The sequence below is a fragment of the Thamnophis sirtalis genome, unplaced genomic scaffold, assembly GCF_051295495.1.
Source record: "Thamnophis sirtalis isolate CommonGarterSnake01/CBP01778 unplaced genomic scaffold, rThaSir2_p1.2 scaffold_4, whole genome shotgun sequence".
Lineage (NCBI taxonomy): Eukaryota > Metazoa > Chordata > Lepidosauria > Squamata > Natricidae > Thamnophis > Thamnophis sirtalis.
The window spans coordinates 7,927,501-7,945,538 of NW_028261384.1; the positions used below are offsets into that span (position 1 = coordinate 7,927,501).

The 18,038-nt window shown below is 37.8% G+C and overlaps 2 protein-coding genes across 3 annotated transcripts in view; one reads left to right on the top strand and one right to left on the bottom strand.

Annotated features, from left to right (window-relative positions):
• The window catches only part of TTC21A (tetratricopeptide repeat domain 21A), a 46,556-nt gene extending 37,343 nt beyond the window's left edge, over positions 1-9,213 (bottom strand). The window contains exons 1-8 of the mRNA XM_087712236.1: positions 8,989-9,213; positions 7,832-7,989; positions 6,499-6,583; positions 5,573-5,671; positions 5,136-5,331; positions 4,347-4,444; positions 2,731-2,931; positions 1,361-1,490 (exon numbers count right to left, since the gene is read on the bottom strand). Coding sequence (XP_087568362.1) covers positions 1,361-1,490; positions 2,731-2,931; positions 4,347-4,444; positions 5,136-5,331; positions 5,573-5,671; positions 6,499-6,583; positions 7,832-7,989; positions 8,989-9,213 — 1,192 coding nt within the window. The remainder of the gene's footprint in view (positions 1-1,360; positions 1,491-2,730; positions 2,932-4,346; positions 4,445-5,135; positions 5,332-5,572; positions 5,672-6,498; positions 6,584-7,831; positions 7,990-8,988) is intronic.
• Positions 9,214-15,112: 5,899 nt separating this feature from the next.
• Positions 15,113-18,038, top strand: part of GORASP1 (golgi reassembly stacking protein 1) — a 31,857-nt gene continuing 28,931 nt past the window's right edge. The window contains exon 1 of one of the 2 annotated variants that reach the window (XM_014054625.2): positions 15,113-15,318. In XM_014054625.2, the coding sequence (XP_013910100.2) occupies positions 15,256-15,318 (63 nt within the window). In that variant the 5' untranslated portion in view covers positions 15,113-15,255. The remainder of the gene's footprint in view (positions 15,319-18,038) is intronic. The other variant, XM_014054623.2, reaches the window with a different exon arrangement.

The following is an 18,038-nucleotide window of genomic DNA, read 5'->3' on the forward strand; positions in this document are numbered from 1 at the left end:
CAGAATTCCGACATTCAGAGGCCCTCTTTGTACGTTTCCAACCTGGAGGTAAGAAGAGGTCCAAGACTTCTTCTACAGATATTGGACATTGGGTTCGTGCAGCCATTTCCAGAGACCTACATCGCTCTATTTATTCCGGTTCCACAACAAATCACGGCACACTCCACACACAGCGCTGCCACTTCAGCTGCCTGGTCATCTCAGGCTCTCTTGGAGATGTGCAGAGCGGCCACATGGATCCCATCACCATTCATCCACCACTACAGGCTAGATAGATATGCACTGGAAGATGCAGCCTTCAGCCAGAGAGTATTGCAGCGGGTGGTGGCCCAACAAGATTCTTAAGTCCTCACTCTGTTCCCTCCCATGGGATAGATTAGGCTTTGGTATGTCCCATGCCTGGATGAGATCTCTACCTACTGGGAGAATGGGCGTTGGTTACTCACCTGATACGCCCTTTCTCCAAATGGTGGCGACATCATCCAGGCCCACCCTGGGAGTTTTGTTCGGACTAATCTTTGTTTTTTGCCTTGACAAGGAGAGATCACATATTTTATCTCAAGTTGACACAGCAGTCTAACTTTATTCTTTCTTCATCTAAGCTAGAGAGGCTAGCACAGAGAGTGGGACTTGTCAATTTGGTAGACTCAGTCCTATTGGACACTGGCTGGAATACCCATGTCTGGATGATGTCTCTACCATTTGGAGAAGGGGCGTATCAGATGAGTAACCAACGCCCATTCTCTGAGCTTGTGGAACGACTTCATCCTCCACCCAGGCTACAGATATTTGCCACCTGTGCATAACCTTGTCTACAATTGTAAGATTTATTCCTAATTTGGAAGGCAAAATTAAGCTAGGGCCTTAAAAGGTTTATTGAAAATGTAGCTCTGTTTATAAAATATATTTGAACTATAGGAATTATCTCAATAGCAGGCATTACTACACAAATGCCTGATCTCACTTCTATTTAATATATATACCAATATTTTCCAGTGCTATTTTTTAGATAACTCCAACTTCAGTTCCCATAATCTAAGGACATGTCTGAAAATAGCTAAATTGTGAGACACTAGGGCACATAGGATCAGATGCAAAGTTCATTATGGGAAACCTGAAAGTCTTGGGGCCATAGATGTATATGTTGGAAATAACCTATTTTAAAATTTGTTGAAAGCATGAAGACAGAAAAAATTCAGGATCAACTAATCATAAAAAGTGGGAAAAGAAAACAAGCTCCTTCAAACTTTTTAGTGACTAAACTACATTGAATTTATCAAAATAACCAACATAAAAAAATTATAATGTAAAATCTGTGAATATTATTTTTATTTGGGTAAGCCATTAGATCAAAACTTACCTGATAAATATTTAACTTGAGCCATGAGGAAAAGAGGCTCTATTATCCCAGGAGCTGATTTTACGAGTGGATTCAAAATTATTGTCACTTGCTTTAGAAGGGGAGATAAAACTTGGCCAGGTAATCGAGGCTAAAAGGGTAAAAAGTGAAAATACAAATTTCCAGAACTGTAACATATAAGGGGAAATAATGTATTTGTTGGCTATTCCCAAAAGTATGTGGATAGGCTTTATAACTGATAAGAGTACAGTACTATTTACAGGAATTAAGACAAAGATGATATCTTCTAGAGTAAAAAACATTATTGTATTATGTTGAGTGACAAACTAGATCTACAATTTTAAAGAACTTAAAAGCATTTTATTCAAGGTTTGTGCTTGCCAACCATCTTACAGTTGCCAAGGCCAAAAACAACAACAACAAAAAAACCACTGAGCTAGTTTTTGGTTATGACGGCAATCAAGACTGGAACTTCCATCTCTAATCAATACAGTTGTAAAGAAATTATGTAGTTCCTATTACTATTGTAACCTGAGAACTTGTTGAGCAGGTTGGGGACGGAGTCCCAGGTGTGCTGCAGGTTGGCATTAACAAAGCAGTGCAAAGTAGGCAAGCAGCAAAGCAGGGGGAATGGCTTCAAATTCTTGCCAGCTTCCTCAATGATTTTGCTTGTGTGGCAAGCAATATTAGAAATCACAATCACATGACTGCGAGGATGATGCAATAGCCACAACTTTGCAGACCAGACTAAGCCTTGCTTATTCAGTGCCACTGTGAATTTGACTCCTAAACAAGTGGTCATAAGAAGGACTACCTTTGGCATGGTCTCCAGTTATGTTCTAAACCTTCATTCATTTTTGAGAAACTATTTGACATATGGGACCCAGAGTTTTCTCATTAGATCTTAGTGCCGGTACAGGTAGTCCTTGACTTACAATTACAATTGAGCCCAAAATTTATGTTGCTGAGACATTTAAGTGAGTTTTGCCCCATTTTGCGACCTTTCTTGCCACAATTATTAAATGAATCATTGCAATTGTTGAGTTAGTAAAATGGTTGTTAAGTGAATCTGGCTTCTCCATTGAGTTTGCCGGTCAGAAGGTCGCAAAAGGGGATCACGTTACCCTGGGACACTGCAACCATCAGAAATATGAGCCAGTTGCCAAGCATCCGAATTTGGATCATGAGGATGCTACCATGATTGTAAGTGTAAAAAATAGTCATGTCACTTTTTTCAGTGATGTTGTAACTTTTGAGCAGTCCTAAATGAACTGTTGTAAATTGAATACTACTGTAATTGAGAATATACTGTTTAGGAAATTGAGAATGTTCTGCTTAGGAAAGGACAAGTAAGAAAGGCAGTTTTCTACCTGTTTGGGACAAAAGGTCAAATATTCTTTTACAATTTCAATCAAAAACATGGGGTTGAGCTTTTCATAATATTCAATACTCAAAGAAAGACCATGCAAAGCAGAAAAATGAAGTTCTGCAGCTTCGTTGAGAAAGGCACAAGCAATCTGTTCAGTCTTATTTTTCCTTGAAGCAATAACTGCCTGCAGATAAGCTAGAACCTGGAAGAGAGAGAATATTTTAAAATGAATTTAATATCCGTGAAATTCAGTGCAAATTGTACATGAACTAGAGTGTAAATAGGGAGGAGTGCGGGATTATTTGTTTCCTTCTCTTTCATGTGTTAATTCTACTTATCTTTCTCTAGCTGGTTGGACGTTGAATGTTGCATGTGAATACAGGTAGTCCTCACCTTATGACTACAATTGAGCCCAAAATGTACGTTAAGTGATAATTTTTAAATTGAGTTTTGCCTCATTTTATGACCTTTCTTTCCACAGTTGTTAAGTGAATCATGGCAGTTATTAAGTTAGTAACCTGGTTGTTAAATTAATCTGGATTCCCTATTGTCTTTGCTCGTCAGAAGATCACAAAAGGGGATCATATGACCCCTGGGAGACTGCAACTGTCATAAATATGAATCACTTATCAAGCATCTGAATTTTGATCACATGATCATGGGCATGCTGCAAAGGCTGTAACTGTGAAAAACAGTCATGTCACTTTTTCCAGTGCTGTTGGTAATTTCAAATGATCACTAAATGAACTGTTGAAAGTTGAGGGCTACCTGTACTAAGCAATTCCATGTATTTTTGATGTAGAATTTACTCTAATGAATAAATACATTAAATAGCCAATTTTAATCATAATCCTTAAACTAAATACCAACAAGGCCAATTGATTCTTGAGACACACTGAAGTAGCCCTGGTTTCTTTGAAGAGTGTCTCCAGAGGTTGCAAAGAGATGATCAGAGAGAAAATATGCACAATTTCCAATGAAAAAATCAGAATAGGCATTGGTAGTAATCAGACCATTTTGGGCACTGCCGTTTAAGGCATTCCAGTACTCCATTTCATCATAACCCATTTCAGCAGCCTAAACTGCCATGGCAAGCAGATATTTTACCAATAACATGGAGTTACATGGAACTATTCTGTAACTGTACATGTGATCTTTTCCATGTAAGATTTTAGACGCATGGAAAAAGCTGAAACATCACCACATAAGCAGGAGCTGCTACCTTCCACATGGAGAGATGGTCTGGATTAAGAGGGAGTTGATAAAGGGTCCAGTAGCTTTAAAAAAGAAGACTCATCTCACAGCCTATGTCTTCGGAATTTACAAGATCAAATTAGGCGATTTAAGCCTAGTGTGAATCCTCTAACCTGGGACTTGGATCATTTATGTGCATGAAGGGGCACTAATTGCTGTTTCATAGTCTCTACAACAGATTCCTTGGTAATGATGAAAGCATCCTGTAGCATCACCCAGCCATTACTAATTGGCATCCAATTGTTCTCAGGATCATTTTTTCAGTCTGGTGTCAAATGGAAGTGAATCTAGGAGTGACTAATGGGGATCCTACCAAGAAAACAAGTAAAATAAGTAATCAAAGAAAATAAAGAGTATTCTGACTGAAGATTTTCCAATTGATTGTTGAACTTCTTTCAGGAACTCTAACTGTTGTTCAGCTTCTTCTAGCTTTCCTCCGAGAACTTGGCACCATATAATTCCTGTAATGAACATATGTGATAAAATATACTTTTAATAACTGTCACGGACTTGTTACTGTAAAAAGCAGATAAGCAATTGATCACACTGTTAATGCAAAGACATTGTAAGAGAGAAGCTGTGGAAGTTGCTTATCATCATATTTCAATTTAATTGCAATCTCTTCTCTCTTTGGATCTATATTCAGGATGGCAATAAACTATCCATACAAATAAAATGGTAGAGTAACCACTTTTATTAACAAAATATTTACAAATGAAATTATGCAAGTTATTATTTATAGTGAATTTATTAAACAGGTTTGGGGCTGTTTGTTCCCTTTCTCCATAAGTTTTTTTTTGGCTCAGCTATCTTTAGACAAAGACTTGACAGTTGCTCTTTCATCTGCTGATTCCCCCCCCCCCCCCTTTCAACCAAAGGATACCAAGCAGCTTCATTTCTCTCTGGAAATCTTCTAATTTTGCTCTTTGAATGAATCTGTCTTTCACTATCCTGGAATATCCAGCATTTCTGTGTATGAACAGCAGTTTCACACTCTCTAATATGTCTCAGCTTTCTCTGCTCCAAACAACAGCTAAAGAAATATGAGTCATATCCAAATGTTCAGTACTACTTCTTAAAATATGCCCCAGGGATGGCATTATATATATGGTTCAAATGTGAAGGGCAAATAGCTATATAGTAGTAGCCCACCTGTCAATGAATCTACGGTATTTTCATCCAAATCTATGGCTTTTCTGTACCACATAGAAGCATCTTTCCACTTTCCTTGAAGGATTAGCTGATATCCTAATTCATTTGCAAAACGTGCATCGCTAGATATGAGCTTACTACAAGCGGTTTTATTGAAGTCATACACTTCCTGAAGGATATCTTGATTCTTCCCAGACTAAACATGAGTTCCAAGAAAGTTAGTCCACACACACACAAACACACACATGCACACAGTTTATAAATAGAAGCAAGGATTATGAGCTATCTTTTTTAGAACATATTTAATGCATAAAGTAGTTGTAACTCAGATTTTTCTTTGCATCACTAATATTTTCATTAGAAACAAGGTGAGAAACAGAACAAATTAAATTTAGGAAGATATGAAAAACTAAATATTAAGAGGAATAGAGTTTTACCAGTCTAGTGATCACCAGCATTTTTTGAAAGTGAAATTCTGGTCTTTGAGGCTCTTTCATGTCCAAAGCAACAATATATTCTCTAAACAGATGCAATGCCTACATTCAAAATATCAATATTATTTTATGACCAGACACAGATTATTTGTTACATTGAATGACATAGGAAAACTCTCATGACCAAGATCACTATCTATGATTGTAACCTTTATTTATTTAATTGTATTTATATCTCTTCTAAAATCTCAAGATAATATGCCTTCCTCCAGTTTAATCACATGCATAGATCTAAGATATATATTCATCATGAGTGACAATGATTAGTTTCAAATCATTTTGTGAGTTTCCAAGGCCGTGTAGACTTGAACACCAGATCTTCTAGTCCAATTTCCTAACATTAAGTCCTAAATACTATACTACAGTGATATTCACATGTTCCTTTCTATGGATCAGAAATTTGTTTTTATTAATGAAGTTCAGATACCAAAGGATACATTCTGAAGGGTCTATGACAATTCACCACAGCCAACTTGCCGCAGCCAATTCTCCATGGGACAACTTGCTGCGGACAAGAGCTACACTAATATTAAATAATATTTATTCTATTGGTGGAATAGAATCATATTTTATTTTCAATAATTAAGTTGAATTTTTAAATTGTCCTGCAGCAAGTTGTCCTCCGGCAAGTTGTCTCTGCTGAGTTAGCTGCGGTGAATTGAACATAGCAAGTTGTCCCATTCCCTACATTCTTAGATATATTGCAAACTATTTATGACAGGTTTCTATCTAGGTAGTAAAGTATATTTCCAAGTTGTTAACAGTGCAAAACATAGCAAACTTGACTGTGGGTAAAGAGTATGATGCTGATCGAACTAAAGGAACTACGAAATCAGAGCCCCGTCTTACATTACTAATATAATACTTACCATGGTTTTATTGCCAGTGACAGCAAGATGATTTATCACCATGTATTGGAGTCCATCTATATCATTTGGCTCTTTGCTTAAGATTCTAAAACAAGAATTGTTTCCAGGGAATGAGAAAGCAATTCCAAATAAATTATTAATATTAAGAGATTAATTTTAGTCAAAAGTGACAGGTTGATACAAGATCATACTCTAGTAAAGAATGACTAAGAAAATAAATTAGAAAGGGATTGCATCATTTTTAAAATATACAGAGAATGGGGCAAATTCAATAATTTTGGGAAACTATAGAAATTTCTATTTTCAAAAAACAAAGAAAAAGCATCTACTGAATCCACATAACATTGCCAGGAGTTTTTTTGGTTGCTCTAGAAACAAGTTCATGTTTGAGACATTGCCTCATGCCTTCTTCTTGGGTGGTAGTTTGTGCCTTTCCCCTCAAGTATTAGATTTGTAAAAATGTTTATATTAAATGTAAACCCTACTTTTTGTGGGGTTACATAAACAATGTAACTAATATTATTAACAGTGTTAAAGAGGACAAATTTCCCTCCAAGCAAAGAAGGGGAATAAGTGTGGTTATGAGTTCATCTACTGTATCTATGTGAATCTATTCTAATTCTATCTGGTTAAAAGTTATGCTGGAATGGGTTATTAGTTTATTGATTTATTTTTTTGCAGAGCTAAATAGAGCTGATAGAGCTTTAGATAACTGGGCAAAATGGTTCTTCAGATTATCAGGAAGATGAAACATAAAACCTAGCAATCTTTAAAATAAAAACAGTTTATTTATAGAATGGTTAACTAGTGCTATGCTTGTACTCCTATGCGCTCTAAAGCACAGAAAAATTCGCTCCATTGGATTAATTAAAAGTTAGATGGGAACCTAACTGTGCTCTAACTTGAAAAATGTATGAAATTGTCTTTCCATTCCGTTCTTATTGCACAGGCAACTAAGCAAGAACCTTTAGACTATCCCATGTAATGTAATTAAATATCATACAATCATAACAGAGACAGGAGCGGCAATAGAAGCCAAACAATAGAATCTTATCACTGTCTATTGATTGGACTAAGGCAGCTTCTGTCTGAGGATTTTTTCAGTATGATAAACGGACATGAAGCAAAGTAGAATATCTGCTTTTTGGAGGCAGATATTTCAGTAGGAACCAATTTGAAGATTTAAAAGCAGAAAAGCATTTCTGAAGCAGAGAAACATATTCTTTATAAGTATATAGCAGATACAGGAAAGCGACTTCATAAAGCAGACCAAATATTTTAAAATTGAGGGAATTTCCCTCAATCTTCTCTTTTTTTGGTAATAAACTCCTACCGTTTACTTTCTTCCACACTTTGCTCCCAGTCTTGCATTGCTAAATGTAGTTTCATCTTAGTGACAAGGGCTGGCACGAAGAAAGGAAAAGTGACCACTAACTGGCTAATTATTTCCAGAGCCCCTGGATAATTCTGATGCACCATGAAATATGTGGCCTATAAAGACAGAAAATTCCCCCGAAGCGGGATAAGGGGGAGGGGAAAAGTGCATTATTTGTAAAAGACATTTAAGTAACTTTGTGTTGTCCTAACCATCTATATTCGATAATTAAATTGTCTAAATTCAATATAGATTTGGCATTTGATTGGGAGCTGCCCAGTTGGTTCTAAGACGGGCAGCAATATAAATGTTTTAAATAAACAGCAATAGTAACAGCACTTAGATTTACACACCACTTTACTGTGTTTTTACAGCCCTCTCTAAACGGTTTACAGAGTCAGCATACTGCCCTCAACAATCTGGATCCTCATTTTACTGCCCTTGAAAGGACTATGAAGGCTGAGTCAACCTTGAACCCGTCAGAATCGAACTCATGGCAATTTTAGCAAAGTCAGACTGCAATACTACATTCCAACTACTCAATTAAATAAATAAATTTATATTTATATATTTATGAAATAATTTGTGTCATTCCAGTATGATTATTTCAATCACGTCTATTTCTTGAAAACAAACAAATTACGATTTTTGTATGCATTAAGATGCTACTTAGGATCTTGTAACTCAGCAATAAAATTTATTGGGGCTTAACAATATGCAACCGGTGAAGCAGCACTGTATGACTCACCAACAGTTTTTAACAAGTAGTAAATTTAAAAATGCCACCCTACTGCTGCCGCTGCCAACAGCTTACATTATGCGTTGTTATCAACATCTGCCTATCCCAGGTCCATGGAAAGGACTCAATAGATAAAAATGAATCTAAACATTTTGATTGTGTGACCAACCATAATAAAATGAAGAATAGAAAAGAGATATGACAAGATAAAGTGTTACATAGCCAGCACATGAAAAAAAATTAAAAGGGACACTAAAAAGATCTGACAATGGCTAAGAGCAGGAAAATTGAAGAAAGAGACTGAGGGACTAGTTTTAGTTGCACAAGCCTTAAGAACAGATGGATATAAAGCCAGGATTGAGAAGAGAGCCCCCACCTCCAACCCACTGAACTGGTTCAGAAAGATACAATTGTCAATGATATTAAAATCTGCTGAGAAATCAAGCACAAGAATGGATGTGCCACTCATATCCCAGCTCTGCCACAGGTCTTTGACAAGGATGACCAAGGCTCTCTCAGTACCAAATCCTGGTCTAAAACCTGACTGCAATAGATTCAGGTAATCTTTTTCCAGGATTTTCATCAGCTGCAGGCTGACCATTTTCTCGAAAACCTTCCCCAGAAAGGGAATGTTGGAGATTAGTTGGTAATTATTGAAAACTGTCGGGTTTGATGGTCATTTGAGAAGAGAGAGTACCAGTTGCTCCTTTGAGGCAAGATGAACCACCCCTTCAGAGATGCCAACACCATGGCCTGGGGACAACCATGAATCATCTTCCTAGCAGCTTTTAAGGTTCAGGAGAGGCTTGGATCCAGTTAATATTACTTAGCTGTTCAGTTTTTTAAACTCAATCAAAAACATGCAGCCTATATTAGACTTTTCAACTGACAATGTCATTATATTGGTACATCCCTAATAACTTGAAGATACAAAACCATAACTTACTTTTCCCATCATCCCAAATATATCTGTATTGTCTTGAATTCCTTCCTCCAAATATTTAATAGATTTCTTAACAGAATGTTGTTTATCGGATGTAACATAGATCCATCCTTTCAAAACCTGCCCCTGCAGCAATTTAAAAAAGTGATGGAACTTCTAAGAAATTTAATGAAGATTAAATATTTCATTAACATTTCATGTGCAACAGAACAGCATGAACAGCAGAGGGTGTCTTCTGTACATTACATGCTTATTTACGTGTTACTTATAAAAATACAAATAATAAAAATATTACTACAGCACTAAAGGATGAAAATGTCTTATTTTATACATATGTGTATAATGTTTTACTTATTTCAACCCCTTATTTCAATATGACTGGTGGTGTTTGACGAGGGGGTATGAATGTCCCTCAAACATACATATGACAATATTAAGTCGTGCATCATAATGCCATTCCCACTAACATGCAGATTTTGACCAGCCTGGAAATGCTGTTGAATTTAACCAAGGAAAAAATAGCATCCTTCTGCCACATTCCTAGAGTTGTGTTCTATTTATGATTCCCAACACTAAAACAAGGGAGGAAATGTATCTCTGTTCACATGGTACACTGAGCCACAAACAATTCAATTACAGTACAACTCTGCTTGTTTGGTGAATCCAGCCTTTGAAATTAGTTTTGGTTCAGTATGTTCAGTTAAGTAGAGATAAATATTTTATGTTAGTAACTTTGTATCTTTGAAGTTCAGGTTTCTGTTAAGGTCATATTTTATTCATGTATGTATGTATGTATGTATGTATGTATGTATGTATATATGTATGTATGTACTTACGTACGTACGTATATGATTTTCATTCAGATTGAAATAACATAAAGCTCTGAAGCCTGAGGAAACCATTAGAACCCAAATTTGGGGAAATGTATTCCAGAATTATTTCAAGAACAAATGGGAAATATTGCTCTGTGGTATTTTCTACTCAGCTAAGCCATATCTAGAGCTTCTATCCGCCCATCACTTGTGCTTTCTTTTGTTCCCAAGATCTAATTTATGACTTTTCAAAATTTCCTGGATTTGGGCAATATTTCCAATATCCAGTGGGAACAAAGATTGAAGGAGTGAATAGTCAAGACTTCTGGACTAGCTAGCTCAAGGTTTTCATCAAGGCCAAAAGAGATTGTCTTAGAGATTGCCAATATTCCACAGCTCAGAAATAAATCCTGGAGAAGAATTCAAAAGCTGTATAAAAAGTATATGCCAGGAGCAAAGATCAAAAGTAAAAGAGCACTCTAATCCATTGTACCTCTTTCGCTCCATTAGATACTTTCAACATTTTGTCAATATACTCCTTTGCTTTATCATTCTTGTTCATTAGCCACAGAAACATCCCTGCATAATACAGTGCATTGCTTCCAGCAGTTTTCCGTGCTTCCTTCAACTTGGTTTCTAAGTCCAAAAGAGCAGAGGAATCTGAAAATAAACAGAACAGATGACAATCTGTTTTCCACTTTATTTATTTATTTAGGAGATTTATATTGCTGCCTATTCGCACATGGTGACTCAAGGCGGATTACAAGAATATAAAAACATCATATAAAAACATAACTAATAAAAGAGAAAATCATATAATATAACTCCCATACCCCCTGCAACAATATATCAAACAAGCCACTTAATGGGCTCCACCCCGCTCCGGGTTCCCCAGCCCCCCCCCCGAAGAACCAGGTCTTCAGCGCCTTCAGGAAGAGTGGCAGAGTGGGGGCCATTCTAATTTCTGGGCGGGGGGATGATGTTCCAGAGAGTAGGGAACCACCATGGAGAAAGCCCTTGTTCTGGGTCCCACCAGTTTTATCTCCCTAGGGGATGGGACCCACAACATTCCTTGCTTTCCTGCTGGTGGGTGGGATAGATGTGACTGACAAGAGATGGTCCCTCAGACAGCCACGTTTTTATTTTCATGTATTATAAGTAATTCAAAAGGAAGCTCCTAGGATATTTTCTTTCAAGTAAAAAATGGCAGTAAAGGAACCAGTAAAAATGAAAAAAAAGACCTTACATTATTCAACTATCTCAAAATAGTAAAGAAAACTTATTTACTAATCAATATTTTTTTGAAAACATTTCAAAATTAATTTATGTAAATCTTGCATATTCATCAAAAGATTATTTGGAAATAGCACCAACATAGAGTTCCAAAAGGAAGAAAAATATGTATCCAATCCTGGTTCAAACAAGTAACAGAATGAGAAATCTTACAATCTTGGAATACTTAGAATTACTGCAACATATCTTCTTTCACGTTGCACTCTATTGTGGAAATCATATTATTTTTAAACAATGAAAAAGGCTATATAATTTATGTGTTTTGTTTTCTATATTATATGTACTCAAGTCAAGTAAATCCAAATGAATACTGTCCACATCAACAGTATTCCATGCTATATAAGCCAAACCCTAATGAAGTTGTTAAAAACTGAGACAGTTATTATATTGCAATTGACATGCTCAAATATTTGTGGATATCATATATTCTGAGAACAGAAGCCAACATTGTTTGACATTTCATATCCATAGATCTCTCTCTCTCTCTCAAAAACAAATCACTATGCAGCATATCTATTCCAGGAAACAAAATCATTGTGAACATTATTGCTTTCATTTCCTTCAATCATTTAAAATTTAAAATATTGGAAAAATATGAAAGGTCAGACATGACAGGAAGCCTGGCAGGAATCAAAATAAGTATCTGCAGGTATATTGACACTCATAGATGTCACCCTGGAGACACTGGCAACAGAGTGTAAGTTAGAATTAAATAGTATTGTAGGTATTAACATGGTTTCTCAATAGAGGATTTTCTTGAAGTGAATGCCTTCATCTCATTCTGGATTATTGTTGTCCAGTTGTTTGTGACTGTGGGTATTGTTTCATTAGGATTGTCTTTCAATAATATCTTTGACATCTTCCTATAAATTCATTCTCATATCATTAGTGACAATATCTAGTTATTTTCTTCTCTTGGCCAGCTTTTCACTTGTCTTTGATTTATCAAGCCATGTACAATTAATTGATTTGCAGATATTTTGGGTAATATTCTTGCACTAACTCTTCTTTATGTTTTCCTTAGCTTTTTGACATAAAACATTTCCTTCATGTTTGTAATGTTCTTAAATAAGTCTTCGATTTTACCTTTATTTTCAATTTGTTGTACTTATTATTTAAAAATAACTGCTTGTTCCATCTTATTTTTTCTCTGAAACTCAATATTTATTTGGCCAGGTTTTTCTCAGTCTTTCTCAGGTCTTCTAACCTATTTTCCCTCTGCATAGTTTAGCATTATAATAGAGGGATCAAAATGGAAGAAAAGAAAGAAAAGAAGAAAGAAGTTTCCCTCACCAGGTTTTCATCTGACTGACTGCAAGACAGCTCCTGAAAATATGCTACATCTTTCATTTAAAACAATTTATGAGATAATAACTCACCAATATTTTCACATCTTTTGTGAGCATAAATGAGACCTAGAAGGCAGCATAAGGAAACATCAGCATGTCGTTTCTGGGCATTTTCAAGCAGCGAGATACCTTCTTGGATTCGGCCTGTAAAGGTCCAAAGCAATGACTTTAATTTTTAATAGATTTCACTTGGAAACTATCATAAACATAGTTACTTTGAAGGGCAAAGTTAAACCTGTAACCAATACAATTAATGGATGGAAACTAATCAAGAAGAGAAGCAACCTGAACCCAAGCAGAAATTTTCTGACAGTGAGAACAATTAACCAGTGAAACAGTTTGCATCCATATGTAGTGGGTGCTCCATCACTTGAAGTTTTTAAGAGACTGGACAGCAACTTGTCTGAAATGGTATAAGTCTTGAGCAGAGAATTGGACTAGAAGACCTCCAAGGTCCCTTCCAACTCTATTATTCTTTAAAGTCTATAAACATAATTATTTTGGAGAGCAAAGCTAATCCTGTATTCAGTACAATTCATACAACATCAGCTCTGCAAATAGGTTTAATTGTTACACTTGGGTGGAAATGATCTAATATTGTTTTGCAATCCTTGGTATTGTATATTTTGTTTTTGTTATTTTTCTCATGACATCAATGTATAGATGATACATTCATATTGCTAATTTGGCTTTTAGTTTTTTGGAATTGTATACTTTTAATGTATAAGTTTATTCTTATTGCTTTGGGATATTTCAGTATCATTTGATTTCATAATATCTTTTAAACTACTTACTTGCTCAAATTAATTTTGACTTGCTGGGTTGCTCTTATCAAATTATACTACCCATCTGTTTTCTAAACCAAGCAGATTTTGTTTTAGTTTTTCAATTTCCAGTTTTAGTTCACAGATCTCTTGATTCTTTACACTAATTTGCATAGAGAATGTCAGATTGTGAATGCAAATTAATAATATTTCTAACCTACGCAAAGTTTTCAACACTCCTTCCACATTTATTTCCAATTTCTGTTCCAGGAACGTTAATTGTAATCCTACAGTATCTACTCAGTACAACTAATTCATTTTAAACAATCATTTTCACTAATTACCCAGAAGCAAAGTTCCAAGACCCTTGAAAAATAGCAGCACTGGATCATGGGCATGTTTGGACAGTTCAACATTTGTTGCTTGAATAACATGGTTGAAGTATTTTTCCTGAGCATAGTATAGAATTCTAGCCTTGAGATGAAAAAAAGAGTTGAAAAGTTATTTTGGTTCTGCTCACTAAGTTACTACATCACTGCACACTAGAACTAGACACAAGTTCTTGCCCTCACTCTGCCAAACTAATTCCCACAACACTGTCAAACTATTTACTAAGACTATATTACTCTTCTCATTCTTCCTAGTACCTATCTCCTCCCATTTACGACTATAACCATGTTGCTTGTATCATTACAATTTATATTGTTTTGTTTCCTAGTATGTTTTGACTGCTTATTAGTAACCTATGAAATGTGGATTTCAGCTGCCAGCATCTTTTCTTTCCACATTTCTTGAAATTGCTGAAGTTGAGAAGCATTGCCCTTAAGGTATATGAAGCCATCGCTCGGTTAATACGGCCAGTGTTCCCAGCCGTTTTTCAATAGCTGTGTTTTTTTTTTAATGTCAGAAACACGTGTGTTTTGGGAGCGTGTGGAGGAGACTACCATCGACTGGGGGTCCGCGACAGCCATCGCGCCTTCTCTGAGGAGAAGCGAAACCGCAACGCCCGACCTAACCGACAAAGCGCGCGCCAACAAACCGCCCCCGCTCCCGCCCCGAGACGAACGGCTTCAGCAACCAATCGCGGAGGAGCTGCTGTTGCTCCTCCTCCTCGCCGCCATGCCCTTCCTTTCCTGGAGAGCGGCGGATTTCGCCTTCTCCCTCCTCCTCCTCCTCTCCGGCATCCGGAACGCTACCTTTCCCCGCCCCTCCCCTTCGTTGCTAAGCCCCGCTGGGGACGTTAAGGCGAGTGACTGACGGGCGCTGCAGCCTATGAGGCGCGCGTGGCGTCGCTCGGCTTGCTTCGCTGGTTGTCCTTTTCCCGGCGGCCTCCGCTCTCGGCGCATGCGCGTCAGGGCTTGCAGCGTTGGACGCTGTCGAGTTGTGTGGTTTTGGCGACCGGTGGCGATGGAGCCATTGAAGCCGGCGGGGTCTCTTCCTCTTCTTCCTAGCGCTTGAGTCGGTGCCTCTCACCGGGCAGCCATGGGGCTGAGCTCCAGCTCCGAGGTTCCCGATGGGGGCTCCGAGGGCTACCATGTGCACGGGGTAAGCAGCGTTTCCCTGGAGGGAGCCAAACTGGGGCGTAGGCGGTCCGAAATCGAAGCGCCCATCATCCCCAGCCAGTGGGTGGAAAGGACGGGCATGAATCCAATCCCTCTGGGGAGGAGGGCATTGGCTTCCACAGAAGATTAGCCGCTGCTGGCCCCCCTGAAGCTTTTCTTCCCCCCCAGACGTTGATGGACCCCAGTACCCATTGTTCTCACCCAGTGGCTGGGGATGATGGGCATTCATCTCATACCTCTTGATGTGACAAGTGACCAGCTGGGAAAAGGATCTTGGGAAGCGCCTTCTGTGAGGCTGTGTGTAATTTTATTTATTTTATAATCCCCTCTCTATTATATATATATATATGTTTTTCAAGGCAGCGGACATATCCAACAAGGCGTCCTCCTCTTATTTCCTCCACAATAACAACAACAACCCTGTGGGGTGATTTGGGCTGAGAGAGTGAGCGACTGGCCCAAGGTGTCCCCATCTGGCTTTCATGGCTAAGGTAGGACTTGAACTCAGGTCCTGTTTTCCAGCCACTTTCTTTCTAGCTTGGTGACTTAACCACTAGACCAGTGGGGTCTGCAACACTCAAAAGAGCCATTTGCTCCTATTTCCTACAGAAAAGAAAACACTGGGAGCCACAAAATGGGTGGGTGTGGCCAGATCAATGCCACTCATTTCCACCCAGTCACATGATCCCCCCCAGTCACGCCTACCCAGGTTTTGTGACTCCCGGTGTTTTCTGTGGGAAACGTGGTAGAATAACCCGACACGGAGCTGCAGCAGAGGAACGAAAGAGCCATATTTGGCTCCAGAGCCACAGGTTGCTCATACCCACACTAGACCAAACTGCTGGGTGATGTCCTTATTTCAAGTCTTTTCATCCTGTTCTGCGTCTGAAAAACGTTCCAGAAGAGCAGCCATCACACAGCCTCAATGGGAGATTCCAGTCCCGTAGAGTCCTGATCCAGGAAGAAAGCTGGAGAAATGAAAAAGATCAGAACCCCCTAAATGGCTTTCCCTAAGGCCACTTGGGTAATTTCCTTGACAGCTCTATGGAAGAGTTTGAGAATTGTCACCCTCTAGGGTATTTTCCTGTCTCTCCAGCCTGACCCGCTAGCTGAAATTCCCTTGCTGGTTTTCTATGCAAGCCCTCATCAGGGCCATTTAGCTTTGCTCATAATTACAGAAAACCTGCCCTGCCACCTGATACCTCAATTTGTTGCTCTTCCGATTACTAACTATTTATTTTCTTTGTAAAGAGGAATGTTGCCTATTTCTAGAACATAGTTGATTTTTGTTGAATGTTCAGGCAGTTTGCAAAAGGCAATAGCATTAAAAAGTAACCCACCAAAATTGTATAAAAAGAACTTAACTATATTCTAAAACAGCTGTTGCCATATGCCTGTTTATCTTCTGTGTGTAGAATCTAATTATTAATTTTTTGGCTATTTTGCCCTTTTTGTTAAAAAGTACATCTCAGCTTCAAGGGTGAATTTTGCATTGGTGAAAATAAAACATGACTAAATTTGTTAATATCTTGCAAGCATCATACCATATCCAGTTTGGTGTAGTGGTTAAAGTGAGTCCCATAAAGCCAGCTGGGTGACTTTGGGCCAATCCCTCTCTTTCAGGATGGTTGTTGTGCAGAAAAGAGGAAGACATATTATGTATATTTGCCACCTTGAGTTACTTATGAAAGTGGAATAAAAATGAAATAAAATGGAGTAGAATAGAATTCTTTATTGGCTAAATGTGATTGGACACACAAGCAATTTGTCTCTGGTTTATAAGCTCTTAGGGTACATACAAACATCATAGAGATAAGTCATAGATCATGAATCATAAGACACAATCATAAATCATAAGATGCAAATAATTGATAATCATAATATACCAGTAGGAGAATCTAGTAGAAACTATGAGGTGAGAAAGATGAGAAAATGACGTGGATAATGGCAATAGAGGCAACTACATGGGTAAAATGTCTTTAAGCATGGATATTTAGGGTAAATATTCATCGATATGGTATGGATGTGCTGTCTCCTTGCTTCCTCACTGAATGTATCTCTGAATACATTTATCATTCTGCAATCTCTATCCCAGTGGTCAAATTGGTTGGGGATGATTGGAATCCTGTAGCTTGGGTGGATCAGAATGATTAAGTCTTGCCTTTGCAAGATTAGTGCTGTGCCTTTTTAATATTGTGTGCAGAAGTTATGAGTCATGACTAATTTATTGTTCTTTTTTTTAAAAGGGAGGGTGTTAGGCGAGGTCTTGGTATGAGATGTTTAACTTGTGGGGCAGTAATGTTGCCTTTCCTTGGTGGCTTTCAGAAGTTAAGCTTCTGCAAAGTCAAAGCCCTTCCGTATTGCTGGGTGTGCACACAAATACATCAGACGTCAAGCTTGACTTAAAGGAAATATTCAGAAATGCATTCTCTGGGTGTATGTTGAGACTAAGGTGAGGTTCTGTGGAGAATGTTTAACCCAAAGTCTGAGAAATTGAGATCCTTTTGCAAAAGAATTAAAATCTCAAAATTGTGAACTCCCCAAGAAGCTTGCTATGAAAGGAGATAATGCCTGGCCTGGCCTCCTTTTTAATTGCCTTGGATCTTGTTCTCTTGGACAGGGAACTAGCACTTAGACATATATGCCTCTTCCTAGGGCTTTACAGCCCTCTCTAAAAGGTTTGGAGGATGGAATGCTGAATCA